The sequence below is a fragment of the Calonectris borealis genome, chromosome 6 (assembly GCF_964195595.1).
Source record: "Calonectris borealis chromosome 6, bCalBor7.hap1.2, whole genome shotgun sequence".
NCBI lineage: Eukaryota > Metazoa > Chordata > Aves > Procellariiformes > Procellariidae > Calonectris > Calonectris borealis.
The window spans coordinates 24,559,415-24,585,707 of NC_134317.1; the positions used below are offsets into that span (position 1 = coordinate 24,559,415).

General features: G+C 38.5%; 1 protein-coding gene across 2 annotated transcripts in view; it reads right to left on the bottom strand.

The window, feature by feature from the left end:
• OLA1 (Obg like ATPase 1) overlaps window positions 1-19,230 on the bottom strand; it is a 104,738-nt gene extending 85,508 nt beyond the window's left edge. Inside the window, exons 1-4 of one of the 2 annotated variants that reach the window (XM_075153263.1) lie at window positions 19,121-19,230; window positions 18,757-18,857; window positions 16,729-16,872; window positions 6,619-6,746 (exon numbers count right to left, since the gene is read on the bottom strand). In XM_075153263.1, coding sequence (XP_075009364.1) covers window positions 6,619-6,746; window positions 16,729-16,872; window positions 18,757-18,857 — 373 coding nt within the window. In that variant the 5' untranslated portion in view covers window positions 19,121-19,230. The remainder of the gene's footprint in view (window positions 1-6,618; window positions 6,747-16,728; window positions 16,873-18,756; window positions 18,858-19,120) is intronic. The other variant, XM_075153264.1, reaches the window with a different exon arrangement.
• Between the last annotated feature and the right edge of the window lie 7,063 nt (window positions 19,231-26,293).

Here is a 26,293-nt window from a genome sequence, read left to right on the forward strand (position 1 = left end):
ACCCAGAATCAAAATACTTTACAATATTTTACAAAAAATACAAAAAAACCCAAGCACTAGTTAATACAATAAAATGTTTCATACAGCCACAACTGCCACTTTAATTTGAAAGCTTTCACAATTTTTGGTTTTAATTTGGAGAAGCCACGGAAAGCTAATTGAAAGTTTAGCTGAACTGTGAGCTACTCCAAATATTTTATTAAACATTAATTTAGTTACTTTAAAAAGAAATAAGAAGGAAGAGAAAATCTCAATAAGAACTATTATCTACTCAATAGCATACAGAAATACATCTTGATTGTTTAACACTAACAAGTTTAATATGTGCAAACTACTTTTAAACTTTGGTAGCTTAGCAGTGAAAGGTTTGTATTTGTAAACTTTTTTAACAGGTGGCAATTAAGTTTACTAATATAAAACAGAACCAAAGCATCTTCAAAAAATTGAAGCAAAATATGTTGAAGACAATAAAATTTTGTAAGACAGCTATGTTTACATCATTTCAAGGTGAATTTTGACACATTATAAAGATGAAACAACAGCTTCAGATATCAGAAGAGACACAGCTGAGCTACAGCTGCATAAACAGAGCCACTATGATTCCCAATGCACAGAGTACACATGCTGAAGGGATGAGATGCGACTCATACTTTGTTCATTGAAATGCTAGTGCAGTGGAGTGTGGCTAAGTGATATCATCATATGCCTCCTCTCTGTAGCAGTCAGCTTCCAGAAGCAGCAATCAGCAGGTATGATTTCTTCTTAGAGAACACGGAGGAAAAAAAAAAAAGCATCGTGCCTCAAGTATATAAAAGCTACAGAATGATTAGCATCTTTATACAGAAAATACACACATTTTTATAGAAAGTCGAAAAATGAATACAGAACAGAGAATGCATCTTATTCAGTTAAATAACTTTGTTATCACCACTTTGATTTTTATAGGCAAATCAAAACACTGGCAGTACTACTGCGAGTTCCCAATAACCCTCATGATGATAAAAAAATAAAGCCAAGTCAACTTGATTTTAAATGCTGAGCAAAAATCACTACGAATATTGTCAAACTCAGTTTTGATTAGTGTTTATCTCAAACAAGAATAAACTACACTCAGCTCACGTGATTCATATCTATCCAAGTTTTAAATGATGGCAAATTGGTTTAGAAGTTACCTAAAACCCTGAAGGAGGCAGAACCAGCGGGTGTACTAAACACTTCCAGTTATAACAAACATAAAACTGGAGTAAAAGCAATTAAAGCTTTTTAGGAACCAATTCACATTGGTCACACCAGTCACTTCTATAAGACCGCAGGGGATGTTTATCTAGCTTCATGGTTCTTTCACCCTTGTGACAAAGAACAACATTTCACAGATTATCAGTTACCAAACTCCCCATCCTGCCCCTAAAAGGCAGCTACAGCTCCTCTGCTGTGGAGTCAGAGCACTTCCAGGCAGAGGAGCAAAGCAGGAGCTCCCCTACCTGCCTGCACTCCCCCAGAGTTGTGTCACCACAGGTGGCTCGTACGTTCCTCTGCGGGACTGGAAGACCAGGTGATGGCATGCAGGTGAGCTCTCAAGTTCTTCCACAAAAGCCAATGTTGCCTGCCCTACTTCAAACATTGGGCATCAAATTCTAAGTTTTTTTATTTATTAAAAAGGAGCATTTGATAGCAAAGTACTTTTACACACAAATTTCCTTCCAGTTCCTGTAACTTTGAAGAGAAAGACTGGGTTTCATTACAGAAACTAAAAATAAGAGGAAAATGTGGAACATATTTTCTAGAAAACTAGGACTGCGGGATATCAGCGGGAAGAGAAACTCAAAAACATGAAGCACTCTGGCTGTTTAACATCCAGTACATTCAAAAACTCGACAGACTGTAGCAGGGACTAAATACTGACATCTACCATTTTCTTCACCAAAGCATTATTTAAGAGTAATTTGTAAATTTGCACTTGTAACAAGGTTGCCATTTTTAGTCCACCATACAAAGAAAGTAATTTTCTACAAGTACTTGTGACTGATCTGCCATAAAAGTTGAAAGGTGGTTAAAGACATGCAACTTGGGAAGAAACTCTGTTACAATCTTCAAACAGCCTGCCTTCTGCCACCATGAAAACATTGCTGCCTCAGTTAAAACCGTACTACACCTGAAACATGGAAAATAGAACTGTCAGAAATGTTTCAAATTAAACAGTGAAACTCAGAAGATGAATAAAGCTGTAACTACTTTAAAGCATGTGTCAGGTTACTATGGTACTAATGCTGTAGACGCCACTATCCAGGACAGAAAACAGTTTTAAAATAAAATTCCCCATTCACTCAGCTAATAAGTAAGCAAGTATATCTGTTTGAGGTTTTCATAATGGATTCGGCCAAAAATAAAATACACCCCTACGAAACTGGGATAACCTCCAAAATATTTTTTTAAAGTGTATTGAGATCGAATGGTTTATTTATTTTAAATATCAGTAATTCATTCTCAGTTTGTGCACTTTAATAGAAAAAAATCTATAGGAAGTATCAAAACCCAAGAATGTATTCCTCTATTCTGTATAGGAAAACGTACTCACCTTGTTTGCTGAGCTAAGAGAATCTACTTCACACTGTTACTAATCAGGTACAAAAATACAGTGGTGCTCAACACAAACTCACCTCTCCTTTTACTTGTCCTATTACCCTACCACGTGCTGTTCTCACACATGTTGCTGTTTTAGAGATATTAAAATATACCTTAGACATAAAAACAATGTTTTCATTGATTTAATGATCACTGTGTCTCCCAGGGAAAGTAACAGTGTACCTAGGATATGGAAATTTGAAGGCTGAAAATCCATAACCATTTCAAGGTGGGGGTACTTTCCTTTTTTAAATGAAGTAAGGAAAGTAGAGAATTAGCCAGACAGAAATAAATCTTGTTTCTCCTGAGCTTTATGCCATGCAAGAAACAGTCTAGGTAAACACCACACGGAACTTCCACAGTTCCAGCAGAAATGTAATTATAATTACTTTGAGAGTACTACAGCTGCAGCTCACCTATGTGCCCTGTGGTGGATAAAGTAATAGGCAACAACCTTCTTCAAAAACCATCTCATAATACAGAGGTAACAACAGTGAATTCTGTTATGGCAGCTCAAAAAACCACAAACAAACCTTTTGTCCTAAAGAAAACACAGTTCAACACATTCTGAATGAATAAAGAAATCAGGATCAAAACCTTTAGCCTAGGACTATAAAATACCTTCAGTGAGATTCCCAACATTTGGCTCATGGTATTCAACAAAAGCTCTCCATTCCTAGCTAGCCACTTCCTTGCCTATCATTATGTTAATTAATACAACTTGGGTAAGTTAATTCTCAAACTGCTTTTTGCAAAAATACCAACTGAACCAAGCTAAGTCAAAGCCTAACAAGCCTTTTTTCAACACATTCAGGCATGCAGACCTTGAAGTCTACAGCACAAACCCTGCAACAACCTGCTTCTGACTTTCTGCCTGGCATCCAGAAATAAGACAAGACCAATTCTCCGAAGGGCTCTGCTTCACATGCTAGCCATTAACATCGGCAGCAGTAGGGCATACTACAACAGCATAAAGACAGGGAGCAACGGTTTCAGTGCTCAAAGGTGAAAATTTGTTCCAGATAACTCAAAACCTTACTGAAAACAAACGCTAAATTTTTCATGCTTTGAAAAAGCATGGTCCCCAGATCACTTCCTAGTGCATCTCTTCTTAAGAACATTTTATCATTCTCCTCTTCATCTTCAGCAACACCTCCTTTCCAGCTTACTGGCATACCTTCCCGAAGCCTCACCTTCCCGTCCACTGCCTACTCCCCTTTAATAGAAGCAAGCTGTCTAGGTTCCTTTTAAGTCAGCTTCTACATGACTGCAGAGATTCAGTGCCTACTCGCCAAGGCTGAAAACTGGTGGCCAGTCTCAGGGCACTTGTTCCTGAAGATACACAGTCCATTAAGAACTTGGACCAAACCCTGGGAAAGGGCAACAAAGAAGTTTCATCCTCTCAGGATCTGGAAAGTTTAAGGATTTACAAAAATAGTTTAGTTTCTATAATCTGATAGAAACCATGCAAACTCCAGGTATGCCACAGACTCATAAAAAGGGATTTTTGTATTGGAAATAATTTTGACAGGTAGGTGGGTGTAAAAACATTACAGCATATAAAAAATGTTTATACATTTTTATAATAAGTTGGCATGGTATGTTGAAAACTTCAGTGAGTTACAGTTTTTAACTAGAGTTTGTGCTGTGTAACCAATAGATTCTTTTTTTTTTTTTTATGTACTAGAGGGCTATTACTAGGCTTTTAGTGCCAAATCTTCATTTTTATAGTACTGTGGGGAAAGGAAAGTAGAACTAATACACACTTTCCGGGGGGGGAAAAAAAAGTAATTTTACATCTCTCAACCACAAAATTTTGCATTAGCTTTTTTTATTATTATCATCCCTAAGTAATATTTTGAAAGATCTTTGTGTTTATTGGGCAATCAACACAGAATTTCTACTTCAGTTCATCACTAGCTTGTGTTCTAGCTAAAACACCGAGCAAGAGCAGCATAGGAGGCAGGATTAGGATTTTAAAAAGAAAAAGGAAAAAGTGCTATTTAAGAAGTGATTCCATTATCTTTTTTGCTCCCAAAGAAGAAACACAGCAACAATCATTTCACAATCATAACATTTCAGAATGAAAAAAAATGAAACGTATAACAAGTAAATGCAAGACTAGATTAGAAGAAATAGATGTTAATACAAAATAAGTATCCAAATAGTTTAAAAACCCACAACAACAGTCTCATTCCCCTTTCAATCCCCAAAGAAAAATACAAATGGTGTTAACCCTTATAATAGCTACCTAAAACAAATGCTTAGGATTATTCAACATATAGATTAAAAAGCATCTTCTCCACTGGCTGTTGTATCAATCTGTTCCTTAACAAGCATTTATGATACAAATATCAAAATAGAGCAAGTATAAAGAGTTTATCACTTGTTCTCAATTGACACCAGGCAAAACAGTAATTGCAATCCCAGGATAGCAATGGATTTGGGGAAAGTGATCCCCCCCTTTTTCCTAGGGATACTGTAGCAATGGTTCTTGGGTAGTTACAAATATTTAAAATATACTGATGTATTAGTACAGCCTTCACATACCTAACTAGTTCCTAAAACGATGCACAAGTTCAAAAGACTTCACTCTACCCAGTAAGGATCTGGCCTCGCCTTTTCAAAATGTCTTAAATACTATTAACTGCTTAGCTACAACCAATAACCCATAGTTTTCTATTCTACTTAAAGTATGCATCAAATGACTCGAACAGAAAATAGTAGTACTAGGTACAAAATATAAATAAGGCCAAGTTTTCAAAAGAGAAGTAAAGCTCCACACACGCAAGAACAGTTATAGGTGGCTTTCAGGTCTAGAAGACCTTAAAAGCAGCCAACGTTACCAAAAGCACGTCCTGTTTTTCAGCAGTGTAAGCCTAAGAACGCAATACCTTTCCCCACAAAGTTTGTCTCCCTTGATGGAAAACACAGTACCGGCACTCTGCACCAAATCAGTGTCTAAGTATTCTTGAGGCATAATAAATTGCATTTGACTGAGGTAGCATACTTACCTATTCACCAAGCATGCAGATGGTAGAGGCACATCAGTTCACTGCTCTGTATAAATATGCTTCAAAAAACAAGCTCATGGGAGCAAGGGTTCCAAGCATCTAAATCAGTACTGTAAGATAGTGATATTCCATGCCTTTGGGTTTTGTTTTAGAAACACCCTGCCCACAAAAAAAATCTTTGCTCCAATCACCAAATAAAAAGTATTTCTGTTTTTTTGTTTATTTTGTTCTATTATTTCATCACTCACTGCATAATAATGGCCAACCAAAAGACAGCACAAAGGGGTCCAGTTTCCTCAAATCTACACAAACATTATTAAGCTCAATCTTTTCAGACCAGAAGGCTTTTTCAACACTCAAAGTGTATTGCAAACCAATATACGCTTTCAACAAGCTTTTAAGTGCCAAGTTTGTAAGTACTGTTAATATGACTCTGAAGGCCAATTCTGTATTGTGGTAATAGGTGATGAAAGAGGGAATCAAAGCCCTTGGACTAACTGAAAAATGTTCAGAATTCACAGAAATGGGAGCAGGGTGTGCGTTCAAGACTCAATATAAGTCACACAGAAATCAGGAAAAGGAAAGGAGTGAGGCTTGCCCTGTGAGGAACTGAATCCCAGAGTCAGCTACTAACTCCATATTTTCATTTTCTACTTCCATTTCAGCCTTTTATTATCCTCCTTTATAAAACTAAACAACTCAACTGCCATGCACTGCTGGCAAAAGACAACAACAAACCATTACTGCAGACTTCCAAAAACCCAGTTCCTTTTTAAGTGTTCAGCACAATGCCAGTAAAGACAGACATGCCCGTTATAGCAGAGGATGGGGATTTTCTTGGCTGGAAAGCCCAAAACCTGATAACTTTGAATTGAATGGTAAAAGTTAAAATTGTAATGGATATTTGTTCTACAGTTCTTAATTAGAGTACAACAATGCTGTCCTCAAGCTATAGAGAGAACATATAAATAAGTTTACATACGCATCAGATGAAAGATCCCATCACAGGCGTTAATATGAGACAAGAAGGAATTTCCTAAGCCTTGGCCAGTGTGGGCTCCTTTCACAAGGCCAGCAATATCCACCACATTCAGAAAGGCTGGAATTTTGCTGAAATATAAAAGTTAACAGTTTCAATACTGAAGCACATTAGCCAAAACTTTTAGCACAGAAATAAATTCAGAACATGAAAATCTGACATTTCTTTTTTGTAGAACAAGTTCTACATGACAGTAGCTCTCTTCCTTATTTAACGTGCAACGTATAAAAGACAAGATTCCCCCCCTCCCATGTAAAACATCAACCATTCTTTAACTTCTCTGTCATTATTCACATAAAATGAAGTAAACTAGTTTCTAAGTGTGGAATCTTACTGACAACTATACGAATAATCAACCAGGCCTGGAACACTGAGGCATGAAGGCAGCTATCTGTAACGAGCAGTTTTCATAGTACCAAAGGGATAAGACACATAAATGGCCATTGCACTCTGCTACTGCACACCTCTAAGGTTATTGTTTAGTTCAGTAAGTTAAACAACTTTCACAGAAAAGAAGGGCATTTTTTTAATACAGTGGTATTAAAAACTAGCAGTGGTCAGGGTCATGCAAACAATTTGAAAGAAAGCAGAAAACAAGATGAAGCTAGCATTATAATATAAACAGCTGTGATGTTTTCCACCATAGTTAACAGCAATGGGTAAGCAGACATGTCTACATGACATTTTATACAGAAACAACAGAATAGTTGTGAAGTTCAAATTAGCTTACAAAAAATGGGAAAAAAGCTTTTAGAGCTATGGGAAATGCATATGGCAATTTATAAACTGCAAGCCTTTTATCTCTGCAGATTCTCAAGTTATTTTAAAATGAGCAAATAACTTAATGGGCATTAATCTTTTCAGATACATTCTAAACCAAATTACTTCTCAAAATCCAGCTGAGTCAGGGAAAAAAAAACCGTAAAACTTTGCGATAAGGTGTTGACTAAAAGCACCTTCATACGGTCTATGCAAATGACACCACCATCATACACAGTGGCAGAGACAGAACCATGCTGAAATGCTGCAAATTCCTCACTTGCAAAAATACAGAAAGCACACACCATAGTCATCAAGATCTCCAACTCAATGACTTCAAAATAAGTAACTGGAACACCACTTAATTTCCATCAAACACTTTAAATTATCACCATTATATTCATTAGCGTTATGCTAAGATTAATACAACAGTTCACTATTTTACTGACAGTAAGTATAATGGAAAACACCCAAATCCATAGCTTTAGTAACAACGATGAGAAGGGTGTGACTTACGCTATGAAGTCTGCATGAGCATAGAGTGCCAATTTGTAAAGTGGTGAAAAGCCTTCTTTTATAGTGAGTGTTCTTCAACATGAGATTCAAATCTAAAGATATAAATTCTGTGGTCTACCTTAAGATGTCATTTCCAAAGACCTACCATTGCAGTGCTGCTCACAGATGGAAGCAACCACATAGGTGTGAGTGAGTGCTGGGGATGACCTAGCCAGTGACCTCCTAGCCAACCCTACACAGAAACCTTCTCTGAACAGCGTTACGCTTCTGAAGTCTTTACTGTCCACATCCCAAACTAAGCTTTATTTTTATTAGTGTGACAGCTTGGTGATAAATATATTTGGTTTTTCAAATATTGAAATATTTGACAGCATGACTGCTGCAAACTCCACTAGCATCAGAAAACCACCCTTTTCTTCTTATCCTGATGCCTGGTGTGGCAGCTACGGCCAGACAGAAAAAGCTGTAGTTATGGAAATCTACAGATCATAGTCTCTGCTCAGAGCAATGGGCTTAGGTAGAACAAAACAAGTTTCCAACTTTTTTTTTAGTGCTATCCCACTTCCATTTGACTGCAAATAACATAACACATAGTTTAATATTAGCAGATATGCTGCCTCACTTGAAATGAACTCCCTAATTTTGGAAGAGACGATCCATTAGAGACTGTCTTAGTATGCAACATCAACATTTCTGGAAGTGTGGTGACATAAGAGCAAAAGATCTTACCCCAGTTTTGTTTTCAATCTTCCTGTAACACTTTCCAAGAAAAATTATTTCTTTCAAGTAAACTAATTTCACAATACAAAATCTTTTTCTTTACCAAGGTGAAGTTCAAAGTATCACTGAACCTATCAGGTGTAATAAATTAGGAACTTAATGACATTTTTCATGTCATTAATACCTTTGTGATGCACTTAGAAACAAGCATGAATAGAACACAATACCCAGAAGGGCGAGTTTAAAAAATTACACAAGAAAATATTTACAACGTAACATGAGTTACTTGAATTCAGGTTACACAATATGTTGACTTTTAGCTTTAAGCTTCCTAGGCCCATGAAAAGCAGTGCCCATCCTTGGGCAGACAGATGTTGTCTACTGCAAGTTAATGCTGTTGAATGCAGTAGAAAGGACATGAATGTAAGTACATTCTGAAGTAAACAAACTTTGAAAATGTCACATTTTTGTCCCACTATGGTCTTCTTCGCAAACTATCTTTTTAACTACCAGTACACAAACTCAAACAGAAACAGCAAATCCTTAAGTTTAACACACTACCAAGAGTAATGCACATTCTGAAGACAGAAACCAATAACTATTAATGCATTAACCCAATAACCCCTTTTGTCTGACAGAACCACAGAGCTAATACACACCTCAGAAGAAACAGCAGCAACTTCCCGGTCAGAATTGTTATAATTCCTGGCTTTTTGACACAAAACTTAAGTCAACAGCAAGTTAGAAAAATGCCACTCCAAAGCACTTCTCCACTGTCATTTTAAACTGTGTTTTAAGAAAAACAAGGGTGGTGTTAGAAATGTTCTCCTTCTATGCTCCCCTCTCATCATTTTGGTAGGATTAGCTTCCTGGCCAGCCATCAGAAGAATTCACACTTTCACTACAAAGATGCCACATTAGAGCAAGAGAGATACCTTCATATGCAGATGGACCTCTCTATCACCAGAATCAACCTCATTTGCTAGACAATGGAAAGAAAACGCCAGCACATTTATTTCACAATTGACTAATACGAGCAAGAGACCTTTGAAGACCCAGTATCCGGGTTTCCAGGATGTTTTCTCACCTTCACCTTGGGTATCACAAAGCTAACATTCCAAGCAAAATAAAACCATCCCCATTCTTGGCAGCCCCTTTCCTAAGGCTAAATCTCTATTTCATCATAGAAAGATGAATACAGAGAAAAGCAGAAAAAGGCATAAACTAGTCACACTTGCCTATGCTCTGAAGGACAAAGAGTAAACATTATGAAACTAAATAAACAGAAAACACTGCAAAGAATGGGGGAAAAGTACCATATACCTCGACTGTGCTTTAGTTCTTTTAAATGTAGAAGACTTAACTGGATTGTTCTTTTTTTTCTCCCCCTCCTCTAAACAGATTAATTTCCATTTCTTAAGATTCATTAGTCAGCATTAGCATAATGTCACTGAGCCTCAAATGATCATCAGGAACAGGTGGCATCAACTGATCATTTGTACAAATCAGTGCAACACCAACCTACCATAAAGCATGTCACAGGAATTTATAATATGAAACACTACCAAATCCAGAAGTATCGCTATATTTTAAGTGTAGGTATAATCCTTGAGCAAGGATCTTTTACCTCACTTAGGAATACAGCAACAGTGGTTCTGTGTTAGCATACCACTTCACTGTATGAGTTACTGTGCAACAAAGAGCACAAGACTCACTGGGCCAAAGACAGTACAGTTTTGTGGTCCAGTGGTTAGGGTATTTATTCAGGAATAAGAGACTTATGCATCCATGGGGTTATGCATTTTGCAGGAGAGGAGGCCTATTTCTCACCAACTTTGTTTCAAACTTCTGTCCAAAACAGTTATTTAAACAGGCAAGAGGAGTTTCTTTACCTGACCTGTTTGTTCAGTACAGTAGTACTGAACAGTACGATGCAACCAGTTACCTTTTTTCTGTTAAAATGAACACACATACAGTATCTGCAATTTGTTGTGCATCTATTTTTTTTCCAAAATTTGAGGCAAAGAGGCATACATTTATTTCTCAAGTTTCCATAAGTAATTGTTTAGTTGAGAAACCTCGCAGGCAGCATACACCTGAAGCTTTGACTTAGATTGAAACATCATAACCAAAATGCTGTTTCTCTCCCTGGGTTTTTATTCTTCTAGGTTTCCACAATCTCTCTTCTCCAATGAAACCAATACCCCAATAATTTCTCTGCAGCGTTTACTACAGTTTACCGAAATCTCACATCCACCAGAAGACCCTGGAAAGCCACAGGACAGCTTCAACTAAGTTCAAAATGCAGCAATTTTCCAGTAAGCCTGGTTGATAATTCTCATAACGCAGTCACTTTTTATTCATTTCTTGAATAGTTCAAGAAATTTCTCTCAGCTCAAACTCTACCTGATCCTAGGTCCTACATACCAAAAAAGCCAGATTCTTCAGTATTAGGGTAAAATGTCCAGCTCCCCTTTTCTCTTCGGTAAAGCCAAATGTGCTATTCATCTCCTGGTTCCAGCACAGGCTCTTCTGCCTTTAAAAGCTGTTATTTGAAATCTGTTAGAAAAGGGAAACTCTTCTTCCTTCCCAAAAATTCATATAACTTAACTAGGGGTCATCCATTAAGAGTTCACAAATGACCTGACGTAAAAGTAGCAACATAGAAGGAGAACATGTATATTGTGACAACTTCTTAGAAAGCCATTCAACTATCTGTCCTCACCACTATTTTTGGCCCATTTCCAAACAAAAAAGAACAGTTCACAGTCTCTCTCTCTCTCTTCCAGGAGACTGTACTCCTATTACAGCTTCTGCAGTCAATCTTGCAAGCAGTTTTGACCAATGTAAGCAAAATACTTCACAGGGTAATTAAAGGAATCTGCTTCTGAAGGACTAGGTACTGCAGATGAATCCTGGTCATTTCTATGCAAGAACAGTTTCATTAATAGCATTTTTTTCCATGATACTGACAAACAAGACTTGAACCTAATAGCACATGAACTAGAAGTGAAAAATCTGCTAATTAAATTTCACTTACATGAATTATAGAAAGGTAAAAGATTCAGTGTGGATTAAGACACATACTCAGCATCCCGTGTATATCAAATGCCTGCATTCTCAAACTATTCAGTAAGTTATTACACCAACAAAATACAACTAATTAAATTTTGCCTTCTCCCACCAGGCAGAAAAGATGGCTCAAGTCACCGCTACTTAAGGTCTTTCATTCACTGCTGGCAAATTATTCATTTGCAATGCTAGAATAAGCATCACAGCCAAGTTGATTTACATAGGCTCAGAACTAACTGAAGAACAGGCAAACTCAGCAACACCAAGGGAAGAAGCACATCAACAACAGGATATACTTGGCAATTTTCAGTTGTCTTTTGTAAAAAGTAGGATTCTCTTACAGATGCTCATATGCCAGAGTTGCATCCAGCCAAGTTATTTGTGTTTGACTCTGGAATTACAGTGGTTTTCATTTACATAAATGCTCTTTTTAAACCTCAAGTATGTCCCACATGATGTCATTCAAAAAGTCCCACTACTGATCTGGTTTCTAAGTAGCACTTTCCACCAACTGATTACATAATTTTGACTTCAAAACTTTATCAAGTATCTGAGTATGCTATCCTACAACAAGTTCAAGAGAACTTTTATTTAATATTACAGGACTTTCATGACCTAGACAACAATGGAAGTTACTCAGATTTAGTTCAGTAACCATCGCTTGAGCACTAAAGATCTGAATGCATGAATTTTAACAATCTACAGTGCAACAGAACAAACCAAAGCAATTTGCTGACAAAACAGACAGAGTACGCTGGACAGTGCTAGAGCTGAAGAGGGCACTAGAAAAGTTGCACTTTCATATTATCCTCCTGTGAGAAAACCAGGATTGCTTTAAAATTTAAGCTTGAAAAGGCCGTCCAAGATAGATTAAAAACAGTCTAAGTTAACAGAAATGTTTGTGGTTGCACTAAGCACTGTGTTTTGTGAACACATATGTGCAAAGGCAACACACCCGCTTACAGGTGCAAACAAACAAGGAATTAAATGAATACCGATAACTTGAGAAAGGATGAAACAAACTACTTACATTTTACTCATTCCTGCTTATAATCCCATTTGATTTTAACCAGAGGAGGAAGCAGAAACATAGACTTTAAAATCACTTTTTTTATTAATGTTTTCACACAGCTTGATTCCTATCAGCCAATAGAGTCCTTCAGTTTTAACTATTTACAGTTAAAACATAGCTTAGGCTTACACTACTTCTACCTGAGTATTTCTTAATCATATTAATCATATAGTTTAAAGTTAAGAAGAAAGAATGCAAATCATTGCAGTGAGGAGATTACTTGGGGCACAAAATTTAAAAAGAAGAGGAAATAGCAGTTTCTTCCACCCCCTCACTCAAAAGCATTCTGAGGCTTGAATCAAGTGTCACCACTGAGACTCATCTCCTGGTCAGGCACAGTACGCTACAGCTGTGGTAGCAGGCAGGACCTTACGGGCTAAGCCTGGTGGGTATATATACTCAGAGGCTTTCAAGATACTTGTCAGTTATGACACAAATCACTTGTCCTAATGACATCAGTTTGACATACTTGCACTAAAAAATATTTTTAGATTTAAGGTGATTAAGCAGCACCCTAATAAAATTTAGAACAAAAAATGCACGAGAAGAGCTTTATTAAGGCTTTTATTAAGTCACTAAAATTTCTTTAGATGTGCTACACACACAGTTCTTTTCTTGCATAAGAAACCCATCACTTCTAAACACAAAATGTCCCGTTAAAATATTAACTGCAGTTAACAGATCGACTGTTTCTGGCTTTCAAGTCCCAATTTTCAAGGCAGAAGCTACCTGCTGCAATGACGAACACCTCTTTTCCACTTTAGAATTAGCAGATCTCATACTCTGCTTAAGATTCATGGCGGGAGGGGGGGAAATACACCTTTCTGCTTTAGTTCCAGCTGAAGTTAATCAGTCCAAAGAAAATATTCTCTTTCCAATTACTAAACTGGAACTAATTCAATCATTAGTCTGTCAAACTTTGTCTGAAAGTACCCATGTTGGGGGAACAGGGGTAGGAGGACAACAAAATAAAAAGCCAACAGTCTTTCCTTTCTTAAAAAGCTACATGTTGGCACAATGTAACAAACAGGATTTTTCACTGAATATTGTATAAAATTTAAAACAAACAAACAAATAGTTTAAATACATAAATTAAGTTAGTAACAGAATATAAACTAAGACCTTAAAATAACAAGCATTCAGAATTATTTTTAATACATTAAAATCTCTCCTTTTTTTAATATCCACAATTTCATTCACACCAGAAAGCGAGGAATAGGTAACATTAAAGCTCAAGGAAATTTGCTCATCTAATTCATTTGGCAGCAACACAGCAGTTTTTACTGGAAGTTCTTGGAGCCCACCTTCCCTGTACAGTCTATATCACTGAGCTTATTTATTGTAAACAGTCATATACATCATCCACTGCTGCAAAAAGAAAAAAAAAAACAAGTTTTAAGTTCTGGCAGCGTACCTTCATATATTAAGTACAGATTTACCTTTACGTAATAGTCTCTAAATTGTTGCCTACATGATTTCATTTACAAACATTTACATTTCCAATTAAGTAATACCAGTCAGCTTTCAGCATAGGCTAGAAAATAACTACACACCAGTCCCATCCAAGCTGATGCTTTCTTCTTTTGGAGATAGGAATGGATCTTCAAGCAACAAACAGTACCTGAAGAGCCTAACTCTTGCCCTGATGGCAGAACGGCCGCAAACGCATACTAGGAATATTCTCAGCAATAGAGTCCATCTCTCTGTAGCAGCAGCAATCCCAGTTCAGTATGACAGACAGCGACTGCCAGCCCAGCCCAGTCCCACTCTTCCCTTTCCTCGCTCATGGCAGGCATCAAGGCAAGATCACTTTGGCCTGTCGTACATTATTTTAGTTAAGACAAACTCCCCCCGTTTTTTTTTTCTCACCTCCCAACAATGACTGCAGTTATGTGATGACTAAGTGTAACATATGGGAAATAAAAAACCTGAATGCTTTAGATTTTAAAAGACAAAATCTTGAGGCTAGACAAGAGTCTAAATTAAAGAGAACTCACTGTTTATAAAACATTCTGCGTGCACAGATTGATTACGTCTACTAATCCAAACAAGTAGAAAATTAACTCAGAACGTATTACATAAAGATGAAGAACAAAATCAAGACTATACAAGAGAAATTAAGGTATTTAAATTACAATTCAGTTGTATATCTTCATGACCATAGCCGCCTTTTCCTAAGTTAGTCTCAGACAGACAAGCACAAACAGCCCAAGAAGAGTTACCTCAGTCTGCTGTGCTACTGAATTATCACTAATTATCACCACTTTATTACTGTTATAGTGAAATATTAAAATCATATAAGCAGTACAAGTGAACTCAGGAGCTATAACTACCCACTAATCCCTACATCCATTGATTTTAAGTAACAAATACTCTCTTAAAAAAGTCAAAAGACCATTCAAATGAAAGCTGATTTATTACTTATATCCAGCTTATTATCCAATTCAGTATATTTACTGAATACAGATTCAGTAAATATACTATTTTCATTAATATTTAAGGGTGATTTTTTCCAGAGAGAGAGTTTGCGAGTCGGAGAACATGCATACAGGTATTTACAATCTTAGCACTCCTTGTAAGGGTAAATGGCCAAAGGCAGGATGAAGGGAGAGGTAATAATCTCTTTGTCACTTCAACTATTAATTTAGAAGTAGCCAGTCATAGCTAACTGAGAAAAAAAAGAGACTACTGATGTGGCCAAAGCAGCAATAACACTACAATTTAAAACAAATTTGTCAACAAAACTTAAAAGCCACACCATTATGTCCGCACAATCAACAGCCAGAAAGTTTTGTCTCAAATTCAGCAGAGTTTTGTTTTATGATCCATACAGTAGCAACTATGCTTAATACTCACTTGAGCAGGAAAAACAAGATAACATATTATAACAATCCACCTAAACAAACAGCTCTATATTAATGCATTCTTCAGTGTGTAAAAAGTGCACAGGAATTACAGACGGAAGCAACTTGTTTGGACCTGAAAATTAAGTTAACAAATGCATTTTTGATCAGTGACTAATCAATCTTTTTTAATTGTGGCTGTGATCTGGCTCTAAAACTGAGGCCCAAGTGTTGAACAAAAGCACAGGCATACATGCTAATTTGTCCTATGATTTATGTACACTCATTTTTTTCAAGATATCTCTGCAAGTAACTGCAAACTGAAATTAACAAGTCACAAGCATCTAAGTTTCTGTTTTCTGAAAGCACCTTAAGTCTTGCTGTTCAAGCAAAAATCAAGTTCCCGCACTGAACATATAGAGCAGATTACAGAAAGAGTCAATAGCACAAACCATTGATGTGATTAATTAATGCACTCCTAGAATAAGGAAACAATTAGAAGAGACATATTGTAGGACTATCCCAAGTAACAAGCAGCAGAGCCTATAAAAAGGAGAGAAAGAGTCAGGGGAAAAAAGGCTGCCCATAAAGTTTACTGTCAAAAGACTGAGGACACAGGTATGTTGACAGATATTTGTTTGGCTACCTACAGCATATACAATATTCTGAACGATACAAAATACAGGGTGGAAATTTTACAAATGAGCAACCTCATGACACGTCAGGTATGCCCACTACTGTTTGTTTTCCAAATCTCTTCAGAAGATCCTCCAAGTCACCTGGGAGCCACTGTCTTCAAAGACAGGAACACCAAGCACCAAATGGTGCTGAGCAATGACTAGCAATGACCTAGATTTCTCATTCGCATACCACGAAGGTCATACTGGGGGCAGGGGAGGGGAGGAAGGTATAATCCAGGTAGGTACATATATAATTTCACATTCCAAAACAGATGTCAGTAAAAACTTAATTAAAGACATTTTAGTTGCATTAAACTTCTGTGAAAACTTTGGGTTCAGTAATACTATTTCAGTTGCTTAAGTGAAGAAAAATATTAAGAATTTGAGTTACCTTGGAGGTTTGTGATACTGGCATAGGAAGTCAAATCTGTCATCTGGCACAGGTACTCGACTCTCATTTGGATCAATAGTACAGAAAGGAAAATTTTCTGCTGCCGCTTGACTTTTTGTTAACACATTGAAAAATGTCGATTTCCTATAAATGAAATACACACATTCTTAAAGAAGTTCAAATTAGAAGCATTTAAAAGGGCTGTATAGAAACACATCTTACTCCAACCCAAACGCAATACTGAACTTTCCCTTTATTTCAACAACAGTGATCGTTGCCCTGATTCTAGTAGAAGACACTTTCAAATATGTATACGGAGTGTCCCATTGAAACCTGATGATGTTTACCTCTCTTCCCTGCCCTTGAAAATTCCCCCTAAGTGACTATATTGCAACAGTCAGTTAGCAAAGAAATTTTAAGTCAAAAGCAAAGCACAGCTCTATTAGCCACTACTCATTTTCCTCAAGCACAAAGTGAGAAACCAGTAAGGATGCCTGCAACTAATTCTGAGTGAACTAGTTTTGCCAAGACTCACCAGCTCTTTCCACAACTATTGTTTCTTCAGATTTATTTATGTATTAACACAATTTCAGTATCTAAGCAATAGAAATTAACAATCAAAAGAGAAAAAAGGGGCACAGAAAGCAAACCACATCAGTTAATCAATTACAAGCAATCTTTTGTGCATATGAAGATACAGTTCTACCTTACCAAACATTTTTCATCCTTGTTAAATATCAATGGAAAAACCCTGCAAGTGGTATCAGGGAAAAAAGAACATTTTCTCTTAAACCAAGTAGCAAATTATTTTGTTAGTTGGCATTTGTTAAACCAAAAGAGAGTAATTCTTGAGTTACTACTAAGAGAAAGTTCTTAATGAACTCCTGAATCTTCTACCATAAATGTTCTAGGGTTTTTTTGGGGGGGTTGTGTTGTTTGTTTGTTTGTTTGTTTGTTTAGTTTCACATAACTTCTCAGCTGCTGGAAAAAAAGAATCTGAAAGCTGCCCTGCATATAGCCAACATGCTCAAGAGTCACAATTTTCTGTGAAAGTTACATTATAACATAACTGCAAATGCTATTTTTCCCCATTGACATGTTATACAATGTTACTCCTAATTATTTCCTTTCCAGTGTGCAACTTACCTACACCCTGAAATACAAAATAAATGATAATGATAAGACAAGAAAGCAGTACTTATGGCTCTGAGACACGCTCAAAGACTTTTCCTCTAATTTTTTAAAGATTTAGTTTGAGAATGCTGAGAACTTCTTTTAGTAAATATGATACGCAAATTAATACCAATAGTTTCACACAGATATTCTCCAGGTAATTCATCATCCTTTTTAAGTGCCTTAAGTATAGCTCCTTTGAGGAGCCATAACAACTACAGATGAGAAGCATGACGGAGAACAACGATTCACCTTCCATCATCTCTCCCAAACTAACTTACACAACTTTTTTCATTACAAACTCTGAAGAAGTTTCAAGAATGGAAGTCCTCTTCACTGCTAATGACACTCATGGTATCATTAACCCCTTCCTGTGCATATCCTCCTCTCCAAAAAAAAAAAAAAAAAAAAAAAAGGAATTTGTATATACATGCATGTGTGCATATGTATTTGCATAAAAACGTGCATTACACATACACAACAGTGGAAGTAAGGAAACGCAAACGACGTCATATTTTATAAAACTCAGCAATTGCTAAGACTTTTTTTTTCTTTTAATTCTTCCCTATTATCCAGACTTGTACATACCACACTCATGCCAGTTGTTTTACATTGCTCCACCTATAAGTAGTTCAAGCAAAAGGTGTAAGTCTATCGCTGAGCAGAAAGACTTAGGTTGTATCCCTCAGCTCGTATACACATCTACAGGCACCTATCTTCACCCAGAAACTGCGTCAGGTCACTCTGGAGCAGAAGCAAACTCAGGGAGAGCGGGGATCCCCGGCCTGCCTGGCGTCCCGGCCTGCTCCTCCGCCCCGCCGCCGGCCCCAGCCCCGCGCTCCCCTGACCACCTACCCAACGTTTGGCAGCCCGACGATCCCGATCTTCAGGGACGTCCCAAACCTTCCGATGATCGGGTGCGCTTTAACCCCGTCGCCTCCCTTTTTCGGGGGCATCTGAAAGCACAGAGTAGGGCACGCTGAAGGCCCCGCGACAACCCCTGGTCCCGCCGCACACCCCCCACCCCGTCTCCTCCCGGCAGAGCGCGGCGGCCGAACCGGGGCCTCCGCCTCGAAAAGGCCGAGGAGAAACACCCGCCCCCGCCCCGCGCTATCAGCGGGAGGCCCGGCGGCTCCCCCACCGCACTCCCCGTTCAGCCCGGCCCGGCGGAGCGACGTGAGGCCTGAGGGGAGGGAGAGAGCGGGCGGGCTCGCCTCACCTCAGCTGGCGGAGCCGGGCTGCGCGGGCCCCCGCCTGAGAGGAAGAGGCACGAGCGGCCCCTCGCACGCGGACACGCCGGCGGAACAGGCGGGGCCGAAGCCGCCCATTGGTCGGGAGCGTCGCGAGGGGAAAGGTCGCCCCGGGAGGGCGGTGCTGGCGAGACCGCTCCGCGCCGCCGCGTCTCGCCAGCGCCGCCCTCCCGCCCTCCCTCCCTCATCGAGCCGTGCGGTGCCGGGGGCTCAGGGGTGTTGGGCACGCAACGCCCGCGGCCGGTGGCCGCGGCAGCGAGCCCTGAGGAGAACACCGGCCATCCAGAGCTGCGTTCCTGGAAGAAGCGGTAGTGTGTCCCCCTCCCCGGCTCCGTTCCCGCCTCCCAAAAATCAGTGAAGCGCAGAGCCGTGCTTCTGGGAAGAGGAGCCAAGTGGTGAAATTGGTCAAAGAAAGGTGCTGGGGCAAAAAAAACCACACCAAATTGGGGCTGCGTGAGGTGCAAGGTCACCTCTGAGGAATCCATGTGGAAAAGAAGCATCTTCCCAGGGTTCCTCACCCTCTCCTGCCCTGGGAGTAGGAGAGGGTCTTCACTGGCTGGGTTATCTCCAGACTACGGGTAACAAAACTCACTTAGGTTTACTCTTCTAGCCATTGTGCCTAACCCTTTCTCTGGGGGATGGTTCCCCGGCAGGCACACGGTGTGGGGATAAGCCACAAACAGGACAGGCAGAATGCTCTGCAGGCCGAAGCGCCTGGCGCCATGAGCCATCAGGGCTTCTCCCATAACAGCCTGTAAGAGTTACTTAGTTACCTGCTGTCAGGACTCCCAGCTACTTGACAAAAGCGAATATTTGCATCCTTTCTATACAGAAAGCTGGAATGTGAGGAGAAGTCACTTAATTTCCCAGGCCCAGTGACTCAGAGCTGGAGGCAAGAGTAGAACCCCAGGGACAGTTGCTGCAGGTGAGGAGTCCAATCTCCACCTCCAGAAGAGGAGCACTAAACCCTGCTGTGGTTCTTCTGTCCAGCAGAATCCACCAAAATGGGCAGGAGGAAGTAAAAGGGGGCTGCAAGCCTTTACAATTGTGCTAGAAAAATTATCTCCACACAGGGGTTCCATTTAACCTGTAAATAGGAATTTAGCGTAATGAGCGATCATTATTATAATAACCTGCATTTTTACTGCTTCAGCAATGGCTCTACAAAATCAATTTTGCTGTCCCTAAGAAGAACGCAGGAATGCAAAGCCTGTTTGTTCAGTCTTCGGATGCAAGGCTAGATTTGACTCTCGGGTCAGTTCTGGGAAGAAGTGACCGGTTTCAAAAGTCAGTATTTCTAGGAGGTATTAGAAAACACAGCATGTAATTTTAGGGCTACACTGACAGTTCTCAGAATAAAGATTTTTTTCCATTTGCTTTTTCAAACAAACAAGTATATAATTTTAATCTGTAAACAGGATGAAGATAGTTAACCAGCTGTAAGAGTCATTAAGATCACCAATTCCCCTGCATAGCATTATTATTTTGATTATGTAATTTGTACAGAAAAAAAGATTTTAAATTAATATGTCAATAATGATTACACTTTGTCTGCATTCTCTGTCTAGATCAATTTTTTCTTCTGTCATAAATCTGTGCTAATGTTATCTTCAGAAACTACCAAGAATGTAAATACTTACCTTAGTTATATGTGCAATTTTCTTTTGTGAGTCTTTTAAAATATTTTAAAATATTTTTAAAAATTTTAATATTTTAAAAGAATTCCTTTTTCATCTAACTTCATCTAAGTTCTGTTAAAAGAATTTGCAAAAAATACATAAATAAGTCTTTAGCAAGAAAACAACAGTTCTCTGAACCTAAATTGGCCCTGTCAAAATATGTGATGGTGTTATTTAGGATGTCCTTCTCTATAGGCTTTTTTAGTGAACGTGAGCTCCAAAAGCTTTCTGAGATGATTATGGCTTGCAAGGAAACTGTGAACAAGAACCTGGACCCTTGTGGAAATAATAACATAAATGAAAGGGAAACATCAAGGCTCAAAGAGTAACACTGTTCACTGCAGGTAGAGATGTGAGCTCAAATTTCCTGGTCTTCTGTTTCCCAACCCAACAATCCTGCAACAGCGCAGGAAGCACTGGAAAGGTGAAATACCCAGCGCCCAGAAAAGTGCCCTGAGCATCTGTATGCTTTTTGGATTCAAAGGACTGCTGGTGGTTGGGCACACTACTAGATTTTTGTTCATGCTTATCTAGATATTTATAAAAATGGTGTATGGTTAAGAGGAGCCCATTGTAAACACATTGGGATTTATTTATAACAATTCACATTGCAATTTAATAAATAATAAAGTAATCATCCTCTTGAGAGCATGATCTGGGAATATAATAGAGATTTCAAGAAGAAAAGATGAAACATTTAGAGTCTATGAAAAATTAATTGTGGAATGTTATAGAAGTTAGACCAGGACTTTTCAAAAAATTAAAGACATTTTCTTTAACTCAGGCTCCACTTCTCTAAACCATTAAAGATGGGCACCATCAAGTGTTTGCCTGCTAGGAAAATTGAAGGAGAGAAGGCAGTAAAAACTGTTCTTACAGCATGTCCCATTTTAAGTCCATAAGATAAAATTCTCAATACTTGAAAAACACCAGAGTGAAGGAGTCAAGGTGAGAGTATCATCAAATTATATATCATCTCTGACACAATAAAAAGAATATAATCTTGAACATTTAAAAAAACCTTTTTTTTTCTTTTTTTCTAAGAAAGGACACTTTTACTAAGCCTAATTTGGAATTACACATTAAAAATGGCTGTTACAACTCTTTTTTTTCAGCGACATGAGATTTTTGCAACAATATGGCTGACAAAAAGAATGCCGTACCTGTTCAGAGCTTTTCTATTAGTATAGTGATAATCAATAGCAATCAGTTCTTGCTGGTAACATGCTTATATGGTGTGCTGGTTTTGGCTGGGTAGAGTTAATTTTCTTCATCACAGCAGCTAGTATGGGTCTATGGTTTGGATTTGTGCTGGAAACAGTGTTGAGAACACAGGGGTGTTTTCGTTACTGCTGAGCAGTGCTCACACAGAGTCAAGGCCTTTTCTGCTTCTCACCCCACCCCACCAGTGAGCAGGCTGGGGGTGCACAAGAAGCTGGGAGGGGACACAGCTGGGACAGCTGACCCCAACTGACCAAAGGGATATTCCAGACCATATGACATCATGCTCAGCATATAAAGCTGGGGGAAGAAGAAGGAAGGGGGAACGTTTGGAGTGATGGCGTTTGTCTTCCCAAGTGTCCTGGTTTCAATTGGGATAGAGTTAAATTTCTTCCTAGTGCTGTGGTTTGGATTTAGTATGAGAAGAATGTTGATAACACACTGATGTTTTCAGTTGTTGCCAAGTACCCGGTAGTCAAGGACTTTTCAGCTTCCCATGCTCTGCCAAGTATACAAGAGGCTGGGAGGGAACATAGCCGGGACAGCTGGCCCAGCTGACCAACGGGGTATTCCATACCATGTGACATCATACTCAGTATATGAATGGTAGGCGTGTTCCAGGAAGTAGCAATCGCTGTTTTTTGGGCATTGCTTGGTGGGTGGTGAGTAATTGCATTGTGCATCACTCAGTTTGTATATTCTATCATTATTATTATTACTATTACTATTACTATTATTATTATTATTATTATTATTATTTTCCCTTCCTTTTCTGTTCTGTTAAACTGTCTTTATCTCAACCCATGAGTTTTCTCACTCTTACCCTTCCGATTCTCCCCCTGTCCCACTGGGAGCGAGGGGGAGTGAGCGAGGGTTTGTGTGGTGTTTGGCTGCCTGCCAGGCTAAACCATGACACCAAGTAACGTTACACATGATGGAGCCCTGCTTTCCTGAAGATGGCTGAGCACCTGCCTGCTGATGGGAAGTAGCGAATGAATTCCTTGTTTCGCTTTGCTTGCGCGCGCAGCTTTTGCTTTACGTATTAAACTGTCTTTATCTCAACCCACAAGTTTTCTCACTTTTTACTTGTTCGGTTTTCTCCCTCATCCCACTGAGGGTGAGTGAGCAAGCAGCTGTGTGGTGCTTAGTTGCTGGCTGGGGTTAAACCACGACATATGGTCTTTCTACTGTCTTAAAATCTAATATTATACATTTAAGAGGAAAAAAAAAAGAACATCAACTGACTAATTCAGATTAAAATATAGTTACTTAGCTGTTGAATGAAGCTAATGGATTACTAAATAAACATTCAGAAATATTGAAAATAACCAAAAATATTTATAAATAACTGCAGAGCAGCCCCTGGATCCTTCACATCCCTAAATTACAGACTTCAGTAACCAAAATTAGTTTCCTTTTCAGGAATGGAATAAACACGTCTGAGTTTTCTACTGTTCTAAGTTCAAGACAGCCCACTTTTATCCGTACGTGTCCTGAAAGAAGGGTTATGCAAGACTATTTCACAGCAACAATAAGGGATGGATTTGCCTAGCTCTATTAATAAAACTACAAAAGGCTACTTTTGGGGAGCTTTTCCATTTATTAACATTTTGTCAGACAATTTTGTTGTCCATCTTTTTAGTGCAGGCACAATAGCTCTCAGAAGATAAACTTTTTGACTGTCTTCTTAAAATAAAATTATTTAACTCTGCTGAATATTTGTCTGTGACCGGAAAGTTGGTATTTATCTAGCAGCCAGTTAAGTTTAACTTTTTTTCTCACCAGTTCATAAGCACAATACAGGACACATAAGCAGTTTGCTACATGAAGTAAAGGAGTGTATATATAAAAATAATAGAGCCTATGATAGGTATAATTCTGATTTTAGCTATCTGGGAAAACAGCTGAACTCTGGAAAAGAAAAAGAAATTGTTGATCCTGATTACTTTTGTTGCTTTACTTCAGTGTGTCTACATATGGTACAAAAGTCAGTGCTGTGTGCAAAAATTTGCAAGTTTGAATATAATTTTTTAATTTATGCTCTTCATACAACATGTTGTAATAATGCCTCCCCCCCATTAATCTCTATATCTAATTTACTGTTAGCATGGCCACTTCACTAAATACAGATACAGGACTTTAAAGCATTTGATTCCTTCAGCCAGAAATAGTCTATTGGCAATGTAACACTTCATCTTACATGCTTTTGATTTCAAATTGCTTTCAGAGTCATGGTTTGCCTTACTTGGTTGAATGTTTCTATCCATATCTTTCATAAGGGTGAAAACCTCATTTTAAACTGGGGTACATAGTTTAAACCATAATAATCTTAACCGTATTACATTCAAAACGTGTTTTATAAGTTTAATGGAAAAAAACAACTCAATGTCAACTCTCCAGCACAGAAGCACTGCATAAATACAGCTGATTGTACAGCTGGAACACGTGCAGAAGTCAAACAGCCCTGGAGCAACTCTACCTGATTAAAAACAATGTTTAAGGGAGAGTAATAAAACAAACACCTTGTGGTTTGCGCCACCAACATACTCTTTGCTTTTTGCTGCCCAGAACATATATTTACTGCAAAGTCACCGTTAACTGCAAAAATAAGTGGTTTTGTAGAACTGAAAGAATAAAGACGGAGCCCCTGATCCTTGCTGTGACCAGGCAATGTTCAGCGCAGCCCAGGGGGTGAGAAGAACACTGCTGCTTTTGTACGCCACCGCTCCCGAATTGCCTGGGTCCGTGCCACTCGGAGGGAACTGGATGGCTCCCAGTGATAAATACACTCAGCATTAAAAAGAAACACTACTCAAGGGCACGGTCTAAACTAAATGGTGTTCATTGAGTTCTGTGAAGTCTAAAGGTAGTCATCACCCAGCTGAACTGTGCTTTAATACAATATTTTTAAGCGTTATGTTTCGTAGGGTTCAATAGGTTCTTCTTTTAACCGTGGATTCATCCAGTTTCATAGAGAATCTAACCTTATACTGTTCTTTATATGCTTAAATTCATACCATACGTCGCGTTTTATATTTACGCATTTTCAAGCTTTTGTATTGTGCTAACTGTCCTTGTTTTAAGAATGGTAACAGGTTGTTAGTGATGTTGGCACTGCTCCAAAGTCGTCAGGATTGCTGTGGTGCCATAAAGCATCTCTCACCCCTTTCTGTAATATCCCGGACTTCGGCAGTCTAGAAGCATATATGCAGAACAGTCTGATCTGCCACATATCAATGTTTCTAGATCATGAGTCTGGAAATTTCAGGTGAATTTCATAACTTTACCATGGATGATGTCACTAGCAGGCATAACGCCGACTGAGATTTTCACTAGTGAGACTAGTGAAAGATAGATTCGCTCACAGAAAGAGAGAGAAAGCCAAGAAGAGAGAAGTACTGTAGTAGGAGAAATTACCTGGGAATTAATGAAATTTTAGTTCAAAAATGACAGGTCTACTTTGAGCTTTTCAGTAGCCTAGCAAAATGACAGTGTAAAAGCAAGTACCAATCTAAAATAAAAATACTTCTATGATTACTGCTAATAAAAACAGAGAAAAATATCTTGAATTGGGACTGATCATGGAGTGGGCAATACTAGGCTTTTTCTAGGCTTCAAAGATGCTAGGACCATTCTAGCATGACCACGTATTTTTTTTTCTACAAATGAAACCCTAAGACATGGAAGAACCGTTAGAAGAAAAGAAATGGTAGTGGTCTAAGAAAAAGGTTTAGATTTCATTTTATTTAGTGCTGGGGATGGTAGCACTGAAGAGTGGATTAATCAAGATGCTTGATAGTTGAACAGCCAAGTAGAGAACGGAACGTGAGTGTAAAATACTTCTTGTGCCTTGAAGGGTGTTATTGAACATGGAAGGAGATGCTCTAATCTACAAGTAGGGAGACTTCTGTCTCTGAATTTGGGCTATGCCTGTATACTGCAAGAATGCTGACTAGGAATAACCCCACAGAAGGACTTATTCTGGAATCTGTTTTCTACAAATCTTTGTGCATGTTCAGCAGCCTGGGAGATACCTGCAAGGAAGAAACTTTAGGGAAAATTAATTTTTTTTCTGTAACTTGTCTCCAATCTCTAGATTTTGTGTGAGGTGTGAGTTTGAAGTTACAACATAGAAAGCTAAAATAATGTAATATTTGGCATTTAGTCTAGATTTTTTAACTGTGTACAGTTAAATGTCCATGCAAGAATAGTAGACTCTTGCTAGCTTTCAAAGACATTTCA